The sequence below is a fragment of the Nomascus leucogenys genome, chromosome 4 (genome assembly GCF_006542625.1).
Source record: "Nomascus leucogenys isolate Asia chromosome 4, Asia_NLE_v1, whole genome shotgun sequence".
NCBI classification, from domain to species: domain Eukaryota; kingdom Metazoa; phylum Chordata; class Mammalia; order Primates; family Hylobatidae; genus Nomascus; species Nomascus leucogenys.
The window spans coordinates 106,073,404-106,091,311 of NC_044384.1; the positions used below are offsets into that span (position 1 = coordinate 106,073,404).

A 17,908-nucleotide genomic window follows, 5' to 3' on the forward strand; every position below is an offset into this window, starting at 1 on the left:
TTTTATTGTTCTTGTTATTATTAGTACTCTTTGACTTTTCATATAATGTATGTATATCACTTGGACTTTAAAAAACAAATTAGTTTTTAAAAAGAGATGAAAATTAGAGTGGTCTTGAAGTATTATCATTTTATATTTGATAAGTTAGCAAAACGTTTTAGCAAGGTGACACTAATGTTTGTGAAGTCGCTGTGAAATGCATACATCATTGGATATGGCACTATAAATTGATATAGCCCTTTCAGAAACCATGTAGAAATAGAAATAGAAAATAGAAAAATAGAAAAATGTTTGCAACCTTTGACCAAAAAAACCCCACACTTGGGAGTATCTCCTAAGGAAAATTCTATGAAGCAAAGAGCCATGTGGACATAAATGGTCACAGCAGTTATCTCCATAATAGCTCCAAACATGAAAAAAGCCCAGTGTTCAACATGATGGGAAAGACTTAGGATATTAAGGTACGTTGAGTTGATAGGACATTATGTATGGATTAAAAAACAATTGTGAAGCCTGCATAAAAACACAGAAATGTTTTCTGATAGCATATTAGGTGAAGGCCAGAAAATAAAGAGGCAGAAGCAGCTTGATTTTTAAGATAATGCGGGAACATGAGTTAAAAAGTAACATGACCATGTGCAAAAGAATGAAGTTGGACCCTTACTTCATGCCATATATAAAAATTAACTCCAAATGGATTAAAGATCCAATTGTAAGATCTAAAAGTATAAAACTCTTAGAAAATAAAATACATATAAGTCTTTGTGGCCTTTTATTAGGCAATAGCGTTTTAGATATAACACCAAAAGCAAAAGCAACAAAAGAAGAAACAGACAAACTGAATTTCATCAAAATGAAAAACTTGTGCTTCGAAGGGCACCATGAAGACAAACTCTCAGAAGTTGAGAACAACTTAGCAAATTACATAACTGATAAGAGACTAGTGTCTAGAATATATAAAAAATGGTTAAAATAATAAAAAGACAAACTAAAATTAAAAATTAAAATGAAAATGAATTTTTTAAAAGGGGCAAGAGAACTGAATAGACATTTCCCCAAAGAAGACGTATAAATGGCCAATAAACACATGAAAAGATGCTTGAGAACGTTGGCCACCAGGGAAATGCAAATTAAAACTACACTGAGGTATCACATCATATCCACTAGGATGACCATAATCAAAATGACCACACACAAGAAGTGTTGGTAATGATGTGGAGAAACTGGAATTCTCATACACTGCTGGTGGGAATGTAAAATGGTGAAGCCACTTTGGAAAATAGTCTGAGTTCCTTAAACTTCATGGCCCAGCAATTCTACCCCTAGGTATATTGCCAAAGAAATAAAAACATACATCCACACAAAAATTTTTATTAATGTTCATAGAAGCATCATTTATAACAGTAGTAAAAAAGTAGAGATAACCCAAATGTCCATCAATTAATAAAACGGATAAATAAAATGTGGCCTATTCATAAATGAAGTATTACTTGGAAAGAAAACATTATGCTAAGTGAAAGGAGCCAGACAATAAGATGACAAATATTGTATTTGGTTCCATTTACAAGAAATGTCCAGAATAGGGAGATCTACAGAGACAGATGGTAGATTAGTGACTGCCTAGGGCTGAAGATTAGGCAAGAATCGGGGAGGGATGACTGCCCGAGGGTCTGAGATTTCTTTTTGGGATGATGAAAATGTTCTAAAATTGACTATGGGGATGGTTGTTTAAATTTGTGAATATATTAAAAACCATGGAATTGTATATATTAAGTAGGTTATTATATGGTATGCTCAGCTGTTACAAAAGAAAGTAATATAAAAAAATGCAGTGTACTGCTTGAAAGAGTTGAACTGCTTCTTATTACACGTAAAAGTTATATTATACCAGTTTCTCAGTTAGGACAAAAATTGGTCTTTGAACCTAAATATTAGCAGATTTGCAATGAATGCATGGTAGCAGCTCGCATGCTATACTTGGTCAAAATCTATTTCCTAGAAACAACACAATTAAAATCCAAAGTTCCTGAATAGGTCTCTAGTGTTCTCCATATTTCTTGTTTCCTTCCTAATTACTAATGTGTTCAGTAATCACTCCTGTGCTAGTGATGTGGTGCAGGAATCCAAGAAAGTGAAATCTGAAGAAACAGAAGCATTTCACATAGTAGTTAGATAACAGCAAAACACTTCAGTAATTACAAAGGAAACATTCCAGACAAAAAGGTATCTGTCCTTTGCTCTCAGGGCACCCACTGGAAAGAAGGCAGGTCTCTCACAACCTCTGGAAAAACAGACAAATGACTTTCATTTGGTGTTCACCAAGGCAGCAGTCCATATAACTAGTTCCTAGGGATACTGCATGGAAACAGGGCTCCGTGGTCAACTGGTTGTGACAAGAGTGCCTATGACTTCCTCTCTCAGACAGTTGCAGTGCACATTAGCACAGGAAAGGTTCTGAGAAGTCCAAAGCAAAGATATCTGTTTATTTTTGTTTATTCCAGATTTTTTGAGCACAGAAGCTTTTCCCTTCACATAACATCAAAGAATTCTACTTGAAACAGTTTGATGGAAAACCAAACCATCACCCCGGAATTACAGATCTGCTCTCACCCTTTGTCCTCACCCCATATGGATACTATGGAGACAAGGGCAAAACAATAGTGAGCAATTAATTATTATTTAATGTCCTGGGGCTTCCAGGGAGGCTCTTGCTCTCTAATGTGCCTGTAATGTGTCAATAACAACAGAGTTCCAAGTTGTCCTTTAGAAAGACCTCATCTGCCCTTTCAGCAAAAAATGCATTGTTTAGATAGTTGGTGACTCAGAGCTGAAGCGTGTGGTTCCAAAGCCCCAGGGTTTGAATATTTTAATATTAGGAATGCAAGAAAAGATTTCAGGAAAAGACAGAACAGCTTCTAGAATTCTGATGATATTTCCCCATTGATGCCTTTTATGGTTTCTAGTTCCTATCAAGTCAGAGCTTACATAACATGACTTAAGTCAGATTTGGTCAGCTGAGAAAAGGAGGCGACGTCAATGATTATGGAAATAAACTAAATTTCAAGAGCTCTAGGGGAGCACCTGGCTTTTTTTCCTCTCTTAAAGGAATCTGTGCCAAATTAAGGATGCTAAGCACAAAACAGTACATTTAGTCAATAACATCGGCAACCCAGTTGGCCAGGCTAGAAATCAAGAAATCATCCAGGGATCCTCCACCCTCGCAGCCTTCCACATACGTCTCAGACCTGTTCCCTCCCTCCATCCTGACCCCTGCTGTTCTGGGGGCCTCGCCATCTCTTTCCACAATTAATGGGGTCAGCCAGCCTGCCACTCTAGCATCACCCTGGCCATATGTGTCACTCTCCTCCACAGGGCCCCTCAAAGCTCCTTCTCTACCCACAAGGTCCTCCAAGACCACCTTGGCTGACAGCCCCAATACAGGCTCTGCCAGGAAGGCTAAACTTACAAAGCTTACGTGACCTTCCTTAAGTCATATGGATGGATCTAGGACCAGAATCTTGGTCATCTCGGGCCAAATCAGGAGCTGATATGTAGAAATAAACTAAGCAACTACAGGAGCTCATGTTTGAGAATTGAAACTCCTGCAAGTGATAAATTTAGTCACAACTGTGTGCTGCTGCCATGACACTCGGTGGTCACTGCTTTAACACAAATCATCCTTAAAATCTGACATTCAATGAAAAAAAAATGAGGTGGTCAGCAATGGTAAATGACAGCAGTGATACAACATCCTGGTTCAAAATGTAATCCCAAAGGCCAGAAGAGGCATAAATCATACATTCCTAGATAATCTGAATTCACCTTTTGGGAATATTGTATTACACTCAATGCACTGTACTGGCCTTCTGTGACTATGATGTCAAAAATCCAGGGACTTGATGTGCAAATTAATCTAGAGATTTTGAATATATTGACATTTGCAAAAAGAGTATTTCTACTCTGAAAATTAGAATTGGAAAATTTTACTGCCAAGTGTAATGTTCCATTTGGAATAATTTCAGAGATTATTAAAAAGAGGGGAGAAAGTAACTAATGAGCCCTTCAAATGGAACATTACACTTGGCACTAAATTTGCCAAAATGAAATGACTAGGCCAGGTCAGGTGTGTCGATATCCATGTGTTCATGAAAACAGTGCTGTTTGCGTGTACTAAAAAATTTCTCCATTTCCTACATATGAAAATGCTTTGAATTTATACAGTGCCTTTCATCTCAGGAACTCCATCCTCTATAATTTGTTAGCTTATTAACAAATTATAGCTCCCCTATTAATAGTACCTTATTTTCATTTGTGTCCCCAAATTAGCTATAAGAGAAAATGTAAGAGCTAGAGATGTTTACATGTTTTAGTTTTTCAATTTTAGATATTATTCAGCTACCATATCCCTCAAGGAATATCAAATTGCTCATGAGAGTAAAACTATGAGATTTCCCTTTAAACTAAACAGTTGAAACATACCCAGTTTTTCTTTTGAGCAAGGAGAGAAAATAAACCTGAGAGAGATAGCTATATTGGGCTTTACAAGCACGCATAGAAATTTTAACTCAAAAGACTCTTTTCTCTATTTCAATGCATATTGCAAAGAGGTGAAACTGAGAGGTGACATCTGCCTTGTGTGGGGTGAGTGGCATATGCATCTGGCTGTCCTCTGTTCTGCCTCTCTGGGGCATCCAGTTAAGACTGGAATGGCTCATCTATGCCCCACCAAGAGTGCACGCAGCAGGCTCTTTAGAAAGTGCTCACTGATTTGAATCCGGCTTTAATGGTCTAAGTAAACAAAGTCTTAAGCAGAGAGAAATTGGGATGACATTGTCTATCTCTCCAACCTAGTATTAGGAAATGTTCCATTCCGGTCATTTCAAAGATGGCAACTTAATACCATCATCTAAAACATTTTTTTTAGTCAAATGCTATTTCAGACCCCAATAATTCAGATTGTATACTTTGGGTTGAAGTTTATAGTTCATGAAAGAGAATAGGGATATTTGTGGAAATATTTAAATTACTTCAGAGACTTACTTCTAACTTAGAATGGACTTCTTTTCGCCTACCCAGGCTTCATATCCCCTTATCTGGTAAGAGCCCTCAAGTTTGTTTTGGAGAGCTCCCCCTCCCTCCCTGGGGACAATCTTTGTGGTCTACCAAGGAAGGTGCCTGGTCTCTCTTTGCCAAGAAAGAGGCTGGGGGCCCCAGTTACAGCAGTCAAACACCTTTCCCCGCGAGAAGAGTCTTGAACCACGTACTTCTGTTTAGAGCAGAATTACTGACAGTGGCACTCAGGGCACTGTCTGTGAGTTCCTGCTCTCCAAACTCTTGGGGCTGCACTCTCCAAGTCCTCTTTCGGACTGGCTCTTCAGCTGTTCCTCTAGCAATGGTCTTCCCCACAGCCTTCCAATGTGTTCTCCTTTTCCTCTGGGTTAGTTAGAGATGGAATCTGTTGCTTGCAACCACAGAATCTTCAAATCTACACAGACCAAGTACAACTTGATATGCCGATTCTAGGTCAGCTTGATCCATTCATAAAGCAAGTATGTTAAAAATCTGTATGGAGCAGGACACTGCTCAGATGACCACATGAATTCTTTAAAACAATAAAATTGAGTTGGAAAAGTTTGCTCGCATTCTTACTGGCTTCCCTCTGGTCTCTGACAGTGTAGTTTTAGTTGATGGTGAAATTATAAATTAGGAGATTTTATTCCTAATAGAATAGATTCCTATATCTTCTCCTAATTTATAACTAGGAGAAAAGAACTTTATACTGAAAGGGAGAGAGCTGAGCTTTCAATCAGAAGCTCAAGACACAGACAAACTAGTAACTCATGGAGAAACCAGGGGTAATAAAAATATTTTCAGAGCTCTTTTTTATCCTCATGTTTCAAAATAAAAACATAAAAAATAAGGCTAAGGCAAAGAACAACCCACGCAAGATATACAGGAAAGGATCTTGAACTCTGGGAGGCGCCATCTAAATGTAAGGTGGCAGTCCTACCATCTGGGCCATAACTTGCCAGCTCACCTTTGCCAGGGACAAGGGCCATCCTTAAGGCTTCCTTCAGAGAGCTGTGCCCATGTAGGAGTCTGTGGCTGGGCGAGATGGCCACATGGGAGGTGCCATAAATGGCTTCAGGGGTGGCCGTATAGGCAGTCAGCTTTTCTCCCGTGGCTTGCCCATGAACCTGGTGGTAGGAAAGAAGAGTGATGTCATTTCTCAGTCCTCCCTTTGGGCTGTGTTGCTCCCTAACTGTATCCCCTTCCCCTTCCCTCCTCATTCCCCAACAGTGACCACAGCTCTGACCACTGGGCCAGGGGTGTGGGGATTCAGCCTGGCAGAAGGTGAGAAGAGGATCACAGTTCCTCTTTCAGAAACACCCCCTACCACTTGCCCCACACCAGGCATGCAGGCATTCCCAAGTTGAAGGTGGTCCAAGAATGCTCAGAAAGATACTTCCCTGGTTTTTCTGGCTCCTTTGTTTACAAATCAAAAATAACTATTAGTGTTATAGTGTTTGTGTTCTGAGGAAGAAGCTGTATTTTCTTCAAGCATATAAGGGTAGAGTAAAAAAATAAAAAAATAAAGGCATCTACTCTTCTAACAAGAAAAACAGGCACCAAGGTTATTACTGTTTTGAAGAGCGAAAGGATGGCCTGAGCTGAGTTCATGACTATGAGTCCCTAGAGCTGGTTAAAATGCCTTTTAAGGAAGAGGCACACATTAGCCAACCACTGAGCGCCAATTAATGTGACAGACATGGAGGACACAGAGTGGACAGGTGCTACTTCCTTCATGCATTTATTCAAACACACTGACAGAGTGCCAATGATGAACTAAAAGACAGTCTACCACACGGCCTAACTGCCAATTAGGTGTCACCAATGGAGCCAGAATTGGGGACACAGAGGCATAGATGTGGCCTACCCTGTAGGACTGAGATGCTTCCTTCCTGAGACACTATGTTGCCCCATCTCATTTTCAGGTGGGTCCAGGAATGGAGATAAAAACATGTTCACAGTAAAGTGTTGGGCAAAGAAAAAAGTGTAGAAGATATTCCACACACAATAGCTGGCAGGCCAAGAGACCCACACTGAACGCTAGTTAAGAAGCAAAGGCCTTCGACCTGAGGACCAGACTCAGACAAATGCAAAGGCTCTGAAAGAGACAGCCTTGCAGAGGCCTTGTGACTTTAAACACAAGTCACAGCAGGACTGAATTTCAGAACTCTCGCCACCTTCTTGGGAAAGCAGTAAGAGGAAAAGCTCAGTCTAGGATTTGTCATTGGAATGTTTCCAAAGTACGCACTCCCTTATGGGAGGCTTTCCATGTTTGCAGTTGGAGTAAGTTGGATCACTTTTGTGAGGAGGCTGCACAGGGAATTATGAGCTCAGTGGCAAGCGGCAGGTGCTTGCAGACACCAGGTATGGTTGTCAGCAGGCAAGAGTCTAGAAAGGAAGGCCAACTTTGTCTCAGCTGCTGCTTCCTCCTCCTAAAGGTTTTGACGGAGATGAAGGTGAGGGCAGGTTTGACACTAAATGAACAGAGCAGAAGAGTCTTGATGACAGAAGGAGAAATCGGAAGGATAAAAAAAGAATGCCCAGGTAAAAAAATATCAATAGAACAACTCTCTAGTCAGTAGAGACAGAGAAGTTTTAGGGACCCCTTCTAGAATAGGTGGGCCTTACGTTGTGACCTTTCAGCAATGTTTCCACAGCAGTTTCAAACACAATCCCTAAGCTCTAAGTCTATCTAGTTTTGAAATGATGTCACAGTTAGCTTCTGCTTCCCTGGCTTTTAATCTGCTTTGTGACATGAACCCCTTTGAGACTACAATGAGAGTAATGGGCCCATTACTCAGGAAAATGCCCAAACATTTTGCACATAAAATTTCAGGGAGTTCATGGACCCCTGAAGACCCTCTGTGTCTGTGCTGACCAATATGGTAGCCAGTAGCAATATGTGGCTATGAATCATAGCACTTGAAATATGGCTAGTATGTACTATAAACGTAGAACACAGATTTCAAAGACTGTACTAAAACGTAAACTCTTTCTTTAATAAATCATTTTTTATTGAGCCCATCTTGAAATGGAATCATTTTGGTTGTAATGGGTTAAATAAAATATGTTATTGAAATTCATTTCATCTGTTTTTTGCACTTTTAAAAAATGTGGCTATTAGAAAATTTAAAATTGTGCATGTTTGGACTGTGGTGCTGTGGAGTCTCAAGTTGCTGGTTTACTCAATGAGTCCCAAATGTAGAGATTTGTGATCATGAATTGCTGGAGCTGCTATTACTTAATCACCTTTAATGTGAAGTCCAGGTGGCAGCCCACACAGTCCCCGATCCAGTGGGCTTGCATGCCTTTTATTCCATACCATTCTGGAAGGTCTGCCAACGCATCCTGCATGGCCTGTGCAAATGAAAGGAGGACAAAGAAGTAAAGGCACAAGGCTTATTTAAGAAAAAGCAAACGATTTGCGGCTTGTTAAGGTAGGAAAAGCAGGGACACTAAAGGAGATTCAGGATTTAGCTCTCTCCTTGTTCACTAAGTCAGAGGAAGCCAGGAAAGGTTAGAAACAGATGCATTCATTATGACTTAGTTCAGTGAGATAAGTTTGACCGATTTCGCTGTCCCAAGTGAGTCAAGGTTTCATGGAAAGAAGAATATTAACAAAGGTCACAATTCACATCTTTGGCAAGTGTGTTTAGTACATTCTCTCCTGGGAGAATGTAGTCTAGGAACTAAAAAAATTAAGTTCAAGTTTATGAATTTTGAAACTGTAAGTCATTCATGAGTGTTCCACAACTAAACAATATCATACATAGGACATTATAAATTTTATCTTTGCATTTAAAAAGTATTAATTTTATAAATATATAAGGGAAACATGACATTTATATAAACATTTACCATTAGAAACATACACTGATTTTCAACTTGTCTACTTTTAATCCTAAATTCCTTTAAAATGGAGGTCTTTATATAAATTATTCTCTATGGCCTCAAGCACATACCAGCCCTTATTTGATAATGAGATGTGTTCCTTCAACAGATGGATTTAAAAGTCAATCATATTTGTAATGTGAAGATCCCAATCTTAAATTCCTTTATATGATGGTTAATAGAGGCAATATAACGATGCTTTGTTTGGTGTTTTATAATTCATAAAGTGCTTTTCATAGATCTCTTCTCACACTCTGGTATGGTAGCTCATTTTCAGATGAATAAACTTATGTTATAACAGGTTATGTGGCCCATGCAAGGTAATAGGAATTGATGAGCCAGGACTAGAACCTAGATTTACTAAGAGTGTTCTTTCTGCTATAGCACAAAGATTCTTCTGTTAATGTGTGATAAAAAAAAAAAAAAAAAAACAACAACAGGCCAGGTGCAGTGGCTCATGCCTGTAATATCAGCACTTTGGGAGGCTGAGGTGGGCGGATCACCTGAGGTCAGGTGTTTGAGACTAGCCTGGCCAACATGGTGAAACCCCGTCTCTACTAAAAATACAAAAATTAGCCAGGCGTGGTGGTGCTTGCCTGTAGTCCAAGGTACTTGGGAGGCTGAGGCAGGAGAATTGCTTGAACCCTGGAGCAGAGGTTGCAGTGAGCCGAGATTACACCACTGTACTGCAGCCTGGGTGACAGAGCAAGACACTGTCTCAAAAACAAAAACAAAAAACAAAAAAACAAAAACACACACACACCCCCAAAGCATCTTTCATATTTGTCATCTATCTATGCAAACTATTGCTTTAAAATAATTCAATAGGCTATATACTTGTTTTATATGATCACCCATATTTCATTTTACAATAAAAATGTAAAGCAACAACGACAAAAACGTAACTGCTAAGTTTGGTATTGTGTAGGCTGCAACTCTTAATCCCACAGTGCTCCTGATCTGAATTCAGAAAGTATGGCACAGGGAAATGTTGGCCTGTGATCTCTATGGCTCAACTGCAAGCTCTGATTTTTCTTTATATTCCACACAGGGCGTGGCCCAAAGCCTAGAACTGTGCCTTATCTTGGGCAAATGCTCATTAAATTACCATTTAATTCCCTGTACTCAAGGGAGAGAATTAGAGAGCAGTACTACAGAAGCAGATCCCCAGGCATCTGGGAAGGGAAGTAATAACCTTTGCAGAATACTTCCTAAGTACCGGGCACTCTTATGTATGTTGCCTCATTTAATCTTCACATCAACAGCACAAGTCAAGTAGTAATATTCCACGTCCCAGATGAGTAAACAAGTCTCAGAACTTTTCCCCAAGTCACTCCACAAGTATGGGATAGAGCTGTGGAAGCAACACTTGAAGCAAGATGTAGCTGACTCCCAAGTCCATATTCAGTCTGATACTCTGCTATGCAATTACTACTTTATAACAACAGTACTGAAATTCAGCTTTCCCATATCTGTATTTCAGATGGTTTCAGCTTATCACTCTAACTAAAAGGCATGTATTAGAGATCCATCTGCTTCTATTATCTTATTTAAATTTTTATTTTATTCCTAGAAGGAAGACTCTGGTCACAGAGCCATGGGGCTGACATTGTCATCAAAATCCCCTCTCTTTATAGACGAGGACAGATAGGCCCAGCAGAGAGCAATCTGCCCCATATCACTTAGCTAATTGGAACCAGGTCTGAGACCACTGTACTCAGGTTTCTTGGTTCATTACTCAGCTTGAAAGGGGACAAACTTGCCACCACATCCCACTCCCTTCCCCACTGACACTAAGGAGTATAACCAGTAATAGACTCAGTACAGTTTCAGAACACTGGGGGGTGACCCAGAGGCACAGGATCAACTGGCTTAAATGCCACACCAGATTGAGAGGCTGGAGATGCTGGTACCAATGGCAGCAATGGCTTAACCAGACCATTTTGGGAAAAGATTGTGGCTGTGCCCTTGTTCTCCCCTAATTTCTGCCTGAGCTTGGATCCCCGGCTTTCTCATTCAACTGTGAGTAACCTGATTCTCTTCTAATCAATTCCTCCTTGGCTTAAGTTAACGAGAGTAACTTTATGTTGTTTGCAACCAAGTTGCCTAACTAACATCAATGGATTATAAAAGTTTCAACATCCCGATACCTATATATCTATATTAGCTGATATAGTAATGACTCGATGTCATTGTAGCAAAAGTAGAAGATCTTGAATATGTTAATTATATACTAATATAATATGTTAATATACAATTAATCTTCTGATAAAATTAAGTACTCTAGAATGCTTTTCAATTTTTAGAGCAATGTAGGGGGTCTTAAATGTCAACAAGCATGCAAGTATATTATAAACTTTGAAAATGACCAATAGCTTTTCCTCTCCAAAGACCAATGAGGCTCCATTTAACTTCCAAGCAAATCCATATGTGGTCTAATGGGATCTGATGTCTTTCCATCATATCAAATCCACATTACATGATCTGAAAATTGGCTCAATCTCCCTGACTGAGTCCAATTCTGACAGCACTTTACATCCATTCCTTTACCAGCATTACTGAGCCACTAGTGTATTCACCCTCTCATTTGTGCTTTTTCTTCTAGATGTAATCGTCAAGGCTGGGAAACTTCTTATGGAGGCACCTTGCTTAAAATATTCAGATCTTGATGAGGATGACAGATTCAAATAGGATGAAATGTGAAAGTTTTCATATGCTAATTCTGGAACAATGCCTGCTTAAAACCTAACCAAATCTATGAATATTTTTAAAAACCAAAAGAAATTTTTAAAATTAACTAAATGAAATCAACATCTCGAACAACTCTGCAAGCTCTTTTCAGTCCCCACTGTATAATAAACACATGATTCATGACTGTTTTCTGATGAACAGGGCTTCAGAAAGTACCTTTTCTAATAGCTGCTGATAACCTCTCCTTCAACCCTGGGCTGGCCCAGACCAGGGCTCCACCAGAATAAGATGTGAGTAGTTACGGTGCTACAGCTGTTTAAAGAGCTGTTTTTGTTTGTTTGGGGTTTTTGTTTAGTTTATATCCTTGCTTTTTTTTTTTTTTTTTTTTTTTTTTTTTTTTTTTTTTTTAGTGTTGTAATTACAGTCATAGATGGTATTCGCCTCATTTCATGTCTTTACGTCTGGCAGACAGGACTGGTATGTGTGCCTCTTCCATATACTGGCCAATCTTAATTTGTAGAAATCCCACTGGCTCACAGAATCCAAAAACCTGGGAAAATAGCAGGTTTTTAGATTCTTTTTAAAAGTGCTATGAAACCTTTTTCAAATCAAATCTGAGGGAAGCCAATATGTAAGAGTTGAAGGAAATGCCCTTTCTCTCCTCTAATTCCTCAATACTTCCCTATCGACTCCCAAGGCTTTGAAACACTTTGGAAATCATTAACTTATTCAATGCCTCTCATTTAATAAATTTTAAAAATGGGGTTGAGAGGTCATGTGATTTCCCTAAACTCTGTCAGCAGCAGATCCAAGATAATGAATTATCCAGATCTTCTGATTATAAAGTTTCCCTGTGGTTGCTATTTGGCCTATATAGAAGTAATGTGGTTTGCAAAGGATCCTTAAATCTGTTTGTGCTAGGATGTGTCTGAAAAGACTGCCACTGTCACTCTAGGGTACACCATCTGAACGAAGATGTTTGAAGAAATTGAAACAGAACTAGGCATTCATGAGTCAAGATGAGCCAGTGTTTAAGAACATGCACCAATAAAAGATGGGCTGAAGTAACATCCAATCAAAAAGGTTTTAGTAATACAAAATATAATCAGGAATAAGAGAGAGAAAGATTAAAACTAAAAAGCTGGGGATAAAAAGAGGATTAAATATAACACGGCTAATATGACTTTGTCTTCAAAGAAGCAGAAGTAATGCTAGGAATAAATCCATACTTCCCAAGACAGAAAGTTAAGCTGAAGCATGAAGAACAAGGTAAGACATGACCACAAAAGAGAATTCTAGAAAAAGTGGGTTGAAAACATGATACGTTTTAGAAGACCGAGGTAAAAAAAAAGTGCAAGCAAACTAAGAAGTACAGACCCTTTAAAAGAAGTGGATGTATTAGCTACTAATGGAAGGGTGGATAATCAAAAACCTTAAGAGCTGGACACAGATTTGAGAGAATGGAAGATTGAACGACAACATCTGATTAAAATGTACACTTTTTAAAAGCTTGACACTTAGCATACTTATAAATCGGTGTGATTTGATTTGCAATTATTTTTGAATTATGATTTATATTTATTTTTCTAAAACTTATTCTTGTTGCCAAAATTTTTTTTTTGGGGGTGGGGGAAGGCACAATATATATTTAAGTTCTAAAAAAGTTAAACCAATTATGAAGGCAGCAAGATGTTTAAAAATATAGTATTCCCTCTAGAATACACTGGAGGAATGACCTTTCTCTTGCACTCTAGTCCCCTGTCCTGCTTTGACTCTGGCATGAAGATTTATACATTAAAAAAACCCAGCCGGGCACAGTGACTCACCCCTGTAATCCCAGCACTTTGAGAGGCCGAGGCGGGGGGATCACGAGGTCAGGAGCTTGAGACCAGCCTGACCAACATGACGAAACCCCATCTCTAATAAAAATACAAAAATTAGCTGGGCATGGTGGCGGGCGCCTGTAATCCCAGCTACTCGGGAAGCTGAGGCAGGAGAATCGCTTGAACCCAGGAGGCGGAGGTTGCAGTGAGCCGAGATAGCGCAATTGTACTCCAGCCTGGGCAACAGAGTGAGACTCTGTCTCAAAAAAACAAAAAACAAAAAACAAGAAAACCCATTTGGCATGATGTCTACCTTGTCTGACTTTAGAGAAGACATGACAAATACATAAATATAATAAAGCCTCCCTATGATAGCCCTGCGTCAACCTCTCATTGGAAAAGTGATATGTATTCCAAGCAAAATCCATTTGTTGTAGCATCACAATGCAAAACATTTATTTGCAAATACCATTGTGCTATCCAAGAATTTCAATTCCAATGCAGGTGCTGTTAACCCAGCAGGGAAATAATCCGTTCCGAGCAAAGCATCCTGCTAATGATATATGACTTGCCAACAAGGTGTGGTTTCATGGGATTTCAGGGCAAGAGGAAAAGAGGCACCAAGCAGCCACACATACAAGTGCACAGCCCAGAGCTATGGGAAAGAGGGGGACAAACCAAGTGCTTTATAGAATAGCTTCCAATAAAAGGATTCCTATACATGTAAATGGTGTCACTAGTGCTAGAAAAGAAGGATGTGCTTTCTAGGTCTGCCCATCAGGGAATGCCCTGGAGATTTCATTACACAGCCCCATGTACGTGCTCTGTGGAAAAGGATGCAGTAAAGGGAACCAGGAAGTATGGCAGCAGCCAATTTGACTAATCTCTTCTTATCCATATATCCACTCAGGTTACACTTATCCATCTTTTCTTTCCCCCTCTGACCCACCTTTTCAGCAGCAGAACAATTCTAATTCCACTAACTTTGGAGAGAAGGTGACTACACGTTCTCAAATGTCACCACCACACTGGTAAGAATGCAGACAATGAAGGGCAAACTCTCCTAATGACAGAGCCACCTGTCTGATGAGATTGCTTCTGATTCTCAGAGCCACCTATGTCACCTCCCTGCCCCTGGGTCTACAAGATAAGAGAGAGGCTCCCACAGGAGAGGGAGGGAGTAGTCAAATAGCTACAACTTGAAAATTGTCCTCGGCCTAATCTGTGGCATTAGACTATCCTTGCCTGAAAAGGTGGTCTTATTCCAGGAAAGGGGAGTCTTGAGGGCAAGGCTGAAAGCTTTTATTGGTCTAATCATGAAAAACAAAATGGTAACAGCCATCCCAGGGGACATTCTACTCACTTACCTTTAAGTTGGAAGCCTCCCTATAGATTGAATATTTGCAAGAACATAAGACCATCCCTTTCTAAGACACTCAGGTCTAAAGAAGATGTGTAAAGAAATGATGATATAAGCCAGATATCATGCTGTTTTATTTTATGATTATCAAAATGATAATAATTTTTTTTTTTTTTTTGAGACAGGGTCTCACTCTGTCGCCCAGGCTGAAGTGCAGTGGGGTGATCTCAGCTCACTGCAGCCTCGACCTCTTGGGGCTCAAGCGATCCTCCCACCTCAGCCTCCTGAGTAGCTGGGACTATAGGTACATACTACAGGTGAACACCACCATATGCAGTTAATTTTTGTATTTCTTGTAGAGATGAGGTTTTGCCAGTTGCCCAGGCTGGTCTTGAACTCCTGGGCTCAAGCAAACTACCCACCTTGGCCACCTTGTTGAGATTACAGGCATGAGCCATCTTGCCCAGCAATAATCTTTTTATGGAAAATTTGGAAGAGAAGAAGAACATTAACAATTACCCACAATTGGTCAAAATACCCAGGGAGATGACTATTAATATTTTGTTTTATATCTTTCCATCCTACTTATATCGTATCTTCTATTCATTCTAAGATATACATTTTCCCAAAAACTCTGACACTGGGACATGTGTTACAATCAGTGGTATCTTACAATATATTGAGAGCATTTTTCTTTCTTAATGGAGCATTCAATTTAAAACTAATCATGTCAGGATTGATAAAATCTAGTATGTGTGTTTGTATATATGCTTTTACATAGTTAAAAGCATGTTGTTAATATACTCTTTTAAAACTACAGCACGTATTTTACCTGAGTTTTCAACTTATTACAGCTCTACTGTCTCTATTTTGAGCAAATCTGACACTTAGAGCTAGCCATCCGGTAGCAGTAAGCAAATACACAGAGAAGTGGAAAGGTGCTGTGGAAAAGTGTCTCTCTGCATAAGAGAATGGTTATTTTGAAAAAGACAGTACTGACATATATGTATCTGTTAATAACTATTTGCTTCCTTCATAGCAGCAGCCAATGGATCGGTCTTTACTGGTCTCTCTGCAGCTGGGCTCAGAAGAACCCAGGGTAAGGACACAGCATTGGAGTAAATAATGACAAAAGCAAGACAGAGAGGACAATGAGTCAATTCCATCAAGAACAAAACAGAAAACCTCTAATCACCACACTTTCCATTACCTGGCCATTTGTGCCCATTCTGTACTTACTGCATTTCCTATCACTAATGCGCTGCCTTCCTGCAACACACGCTGACTGGCTATTGTCTGCACATGATTCTCAGAAATACTCGGTTGCTTGGGAACTGTCCCCAAGAGCAGGGGTAAAGAATGCAGGTGAAACCCCGTCTCTACTAAAAATACAAAAACTAGCTGGGCATGGTGGCAGGTGCCTGTAATCCCAGCTACTCAGAAGGCTGAAGCAGGAGAATCACTTGAATCTGGGAGGTGGAGGTTGCACTGAGCCGAGATTGTACCACTGCACTCCAGCCTGGGAGACAGAGTGAGATTCGGTCTCAAATAATAATAATAATAAAAAAGAATGCAGGACTGGGACTGAGGAGACCCAAGTTAGGTTCTGGCCCTTCCCTGCTCTTGGCACCTCAATTATAAAATAAGATGTGGGCTGGGTCAGCAATTTTCAAGGATGGGACACACACCTCAGGATGGCAATCAGCCCCCTGGGAAGGAGTGAGGAGGACGTGATGTGGGCTGCTCAAAATAAAGCAACACCTTATTCATTTATTTTGTTTTTAGACATCATATTGATTTTGCAATTTCAAGCAGCAGTAAATGCAGGCATGAGGGGTTTTCTGTTTATTTGCTTTTATGTTTTTCAGATCAGGGCAGGGATTAAAAAGAGAACCAAGCTAAATGCTCTCTCAAGTTTCTTCTAGGTTTGAAGTTCAAATAACTCTCCAAGCTAAAGAGGTTCACTGGTGACACTCACCAGGCCTGTGCAGCGATCCCTGAGACCCCTCAACAAGAGACTAAATACATCTCTTCCCATGGAGCCCAGGCTGACACCTCAAGAAGACCTGTACACCCAAGCAACAGGAGCTCAAAAAGGCCACTCAGGGTTCAAAAGGAACACACAATGCTTTTCTATCTTTATTGTTCCTGATCAAATTTACAAAGTATTTCATTGTCCATATACCATAAGAAGTATACTATTAAATTATTTCTTCCATTTTTCCTTTGCAGTCATTCCATCTTGGAAACAAAACATGAAAACCATTCTCTTTGCAGAGCAGGTTGCTGACCCAGAGACTGCAGAAGTTTTCTTTTATTCTCATACACTCTGGAGTATGTGTGCCAAGCATAGCTGTCTTTATTTCCCTGACAGGGAGGGACAGTGGAGTGTGGGCAAGAAGTCAGGGCTAAGGGAAATGAGATGATGGTAGAGAATTGGCCTAATAGAAACTACATACAGATGTGACTAGGCATTGGTGGGGGACATCTGGGAGGTCAGCAGGAAGGCCTGCATTCAGGGAGGGAAACCTGATGGCCTGTACTGTCTCTGTACCATTTAGAAACACCACTGGTTTCTGAATCCCAGAGCGAGGGCCCAGCCCTGTACCAACCCCTGGTGGACCTTTCCTGGAGGAAGTTCCTTCTCAGGCCTGCTGAAAGCCAGCCAGGTGCCTCCTCCCAGCATCTCGCCTTGGCCCCAAGCTGTTATTAAAGATTTTACTCCCTCCATTCAGGCAGCTTTTTGCTTGCCTGGGAAGTGACAGGGGAAAGCCAGCCTCAAGTTGTCTACTTTTCTGTGGCCTCTGTGCCCTTCCTACCCCTGCCCAGTCCCATCCCTAGAAGGACTTCTGAGGGGCTGGCTCTCCCAGTAACAACTTCCACTTGGTCCCCCCGGCACTGGCCAGTCTGGCCAGCAATCATGCTGAGGAGGGCTGAGAGCATAGGATGGAGGATAGAAAAGAAGAGAGTTCAATTTAGAATAGCTTAGGAGAGAAAAGACGCTGGAGAGGCAGGGAAAACAGAAAACAGAAGCAGAAGATATTATGTAAGAAGGAGCAGAATTTAACTATTA

The 17,908-nt window shown here is 40.2% G+C and overlaps 1 protein-coding gene across 2 annotated transcripts in view; it reads right to left on the bottom strand.

Annotated features, from left to right (window-relative positions):
• The window catches only part of LARS2 (leucyl-tRNA synthetase 2, mitochondrial), a 163,914-nt gene that overhangs the window by 67,702 nt on the left and 78,304 nt on the right, over nt 1–17,908 (bottom strand). For both annotated transcript variants that reach the window (XM_030811970.1, XM_030811971.1), the window contains exons 8-9: nt 8,320–8,427; nt 6,038–6,197 (exon numbers count right to left, since the gene is read on the bottom strand). In XM_030811970.1, coding sequence (XP_030667830.1) covers nt 6,038–6,197; nt 8,320–8,427 — 268 coding nt within the window. The remainder of the gene's footprint in view (nt 1–6,037; nt 6,198–8,319; nt 8,428–17,908) is intronic.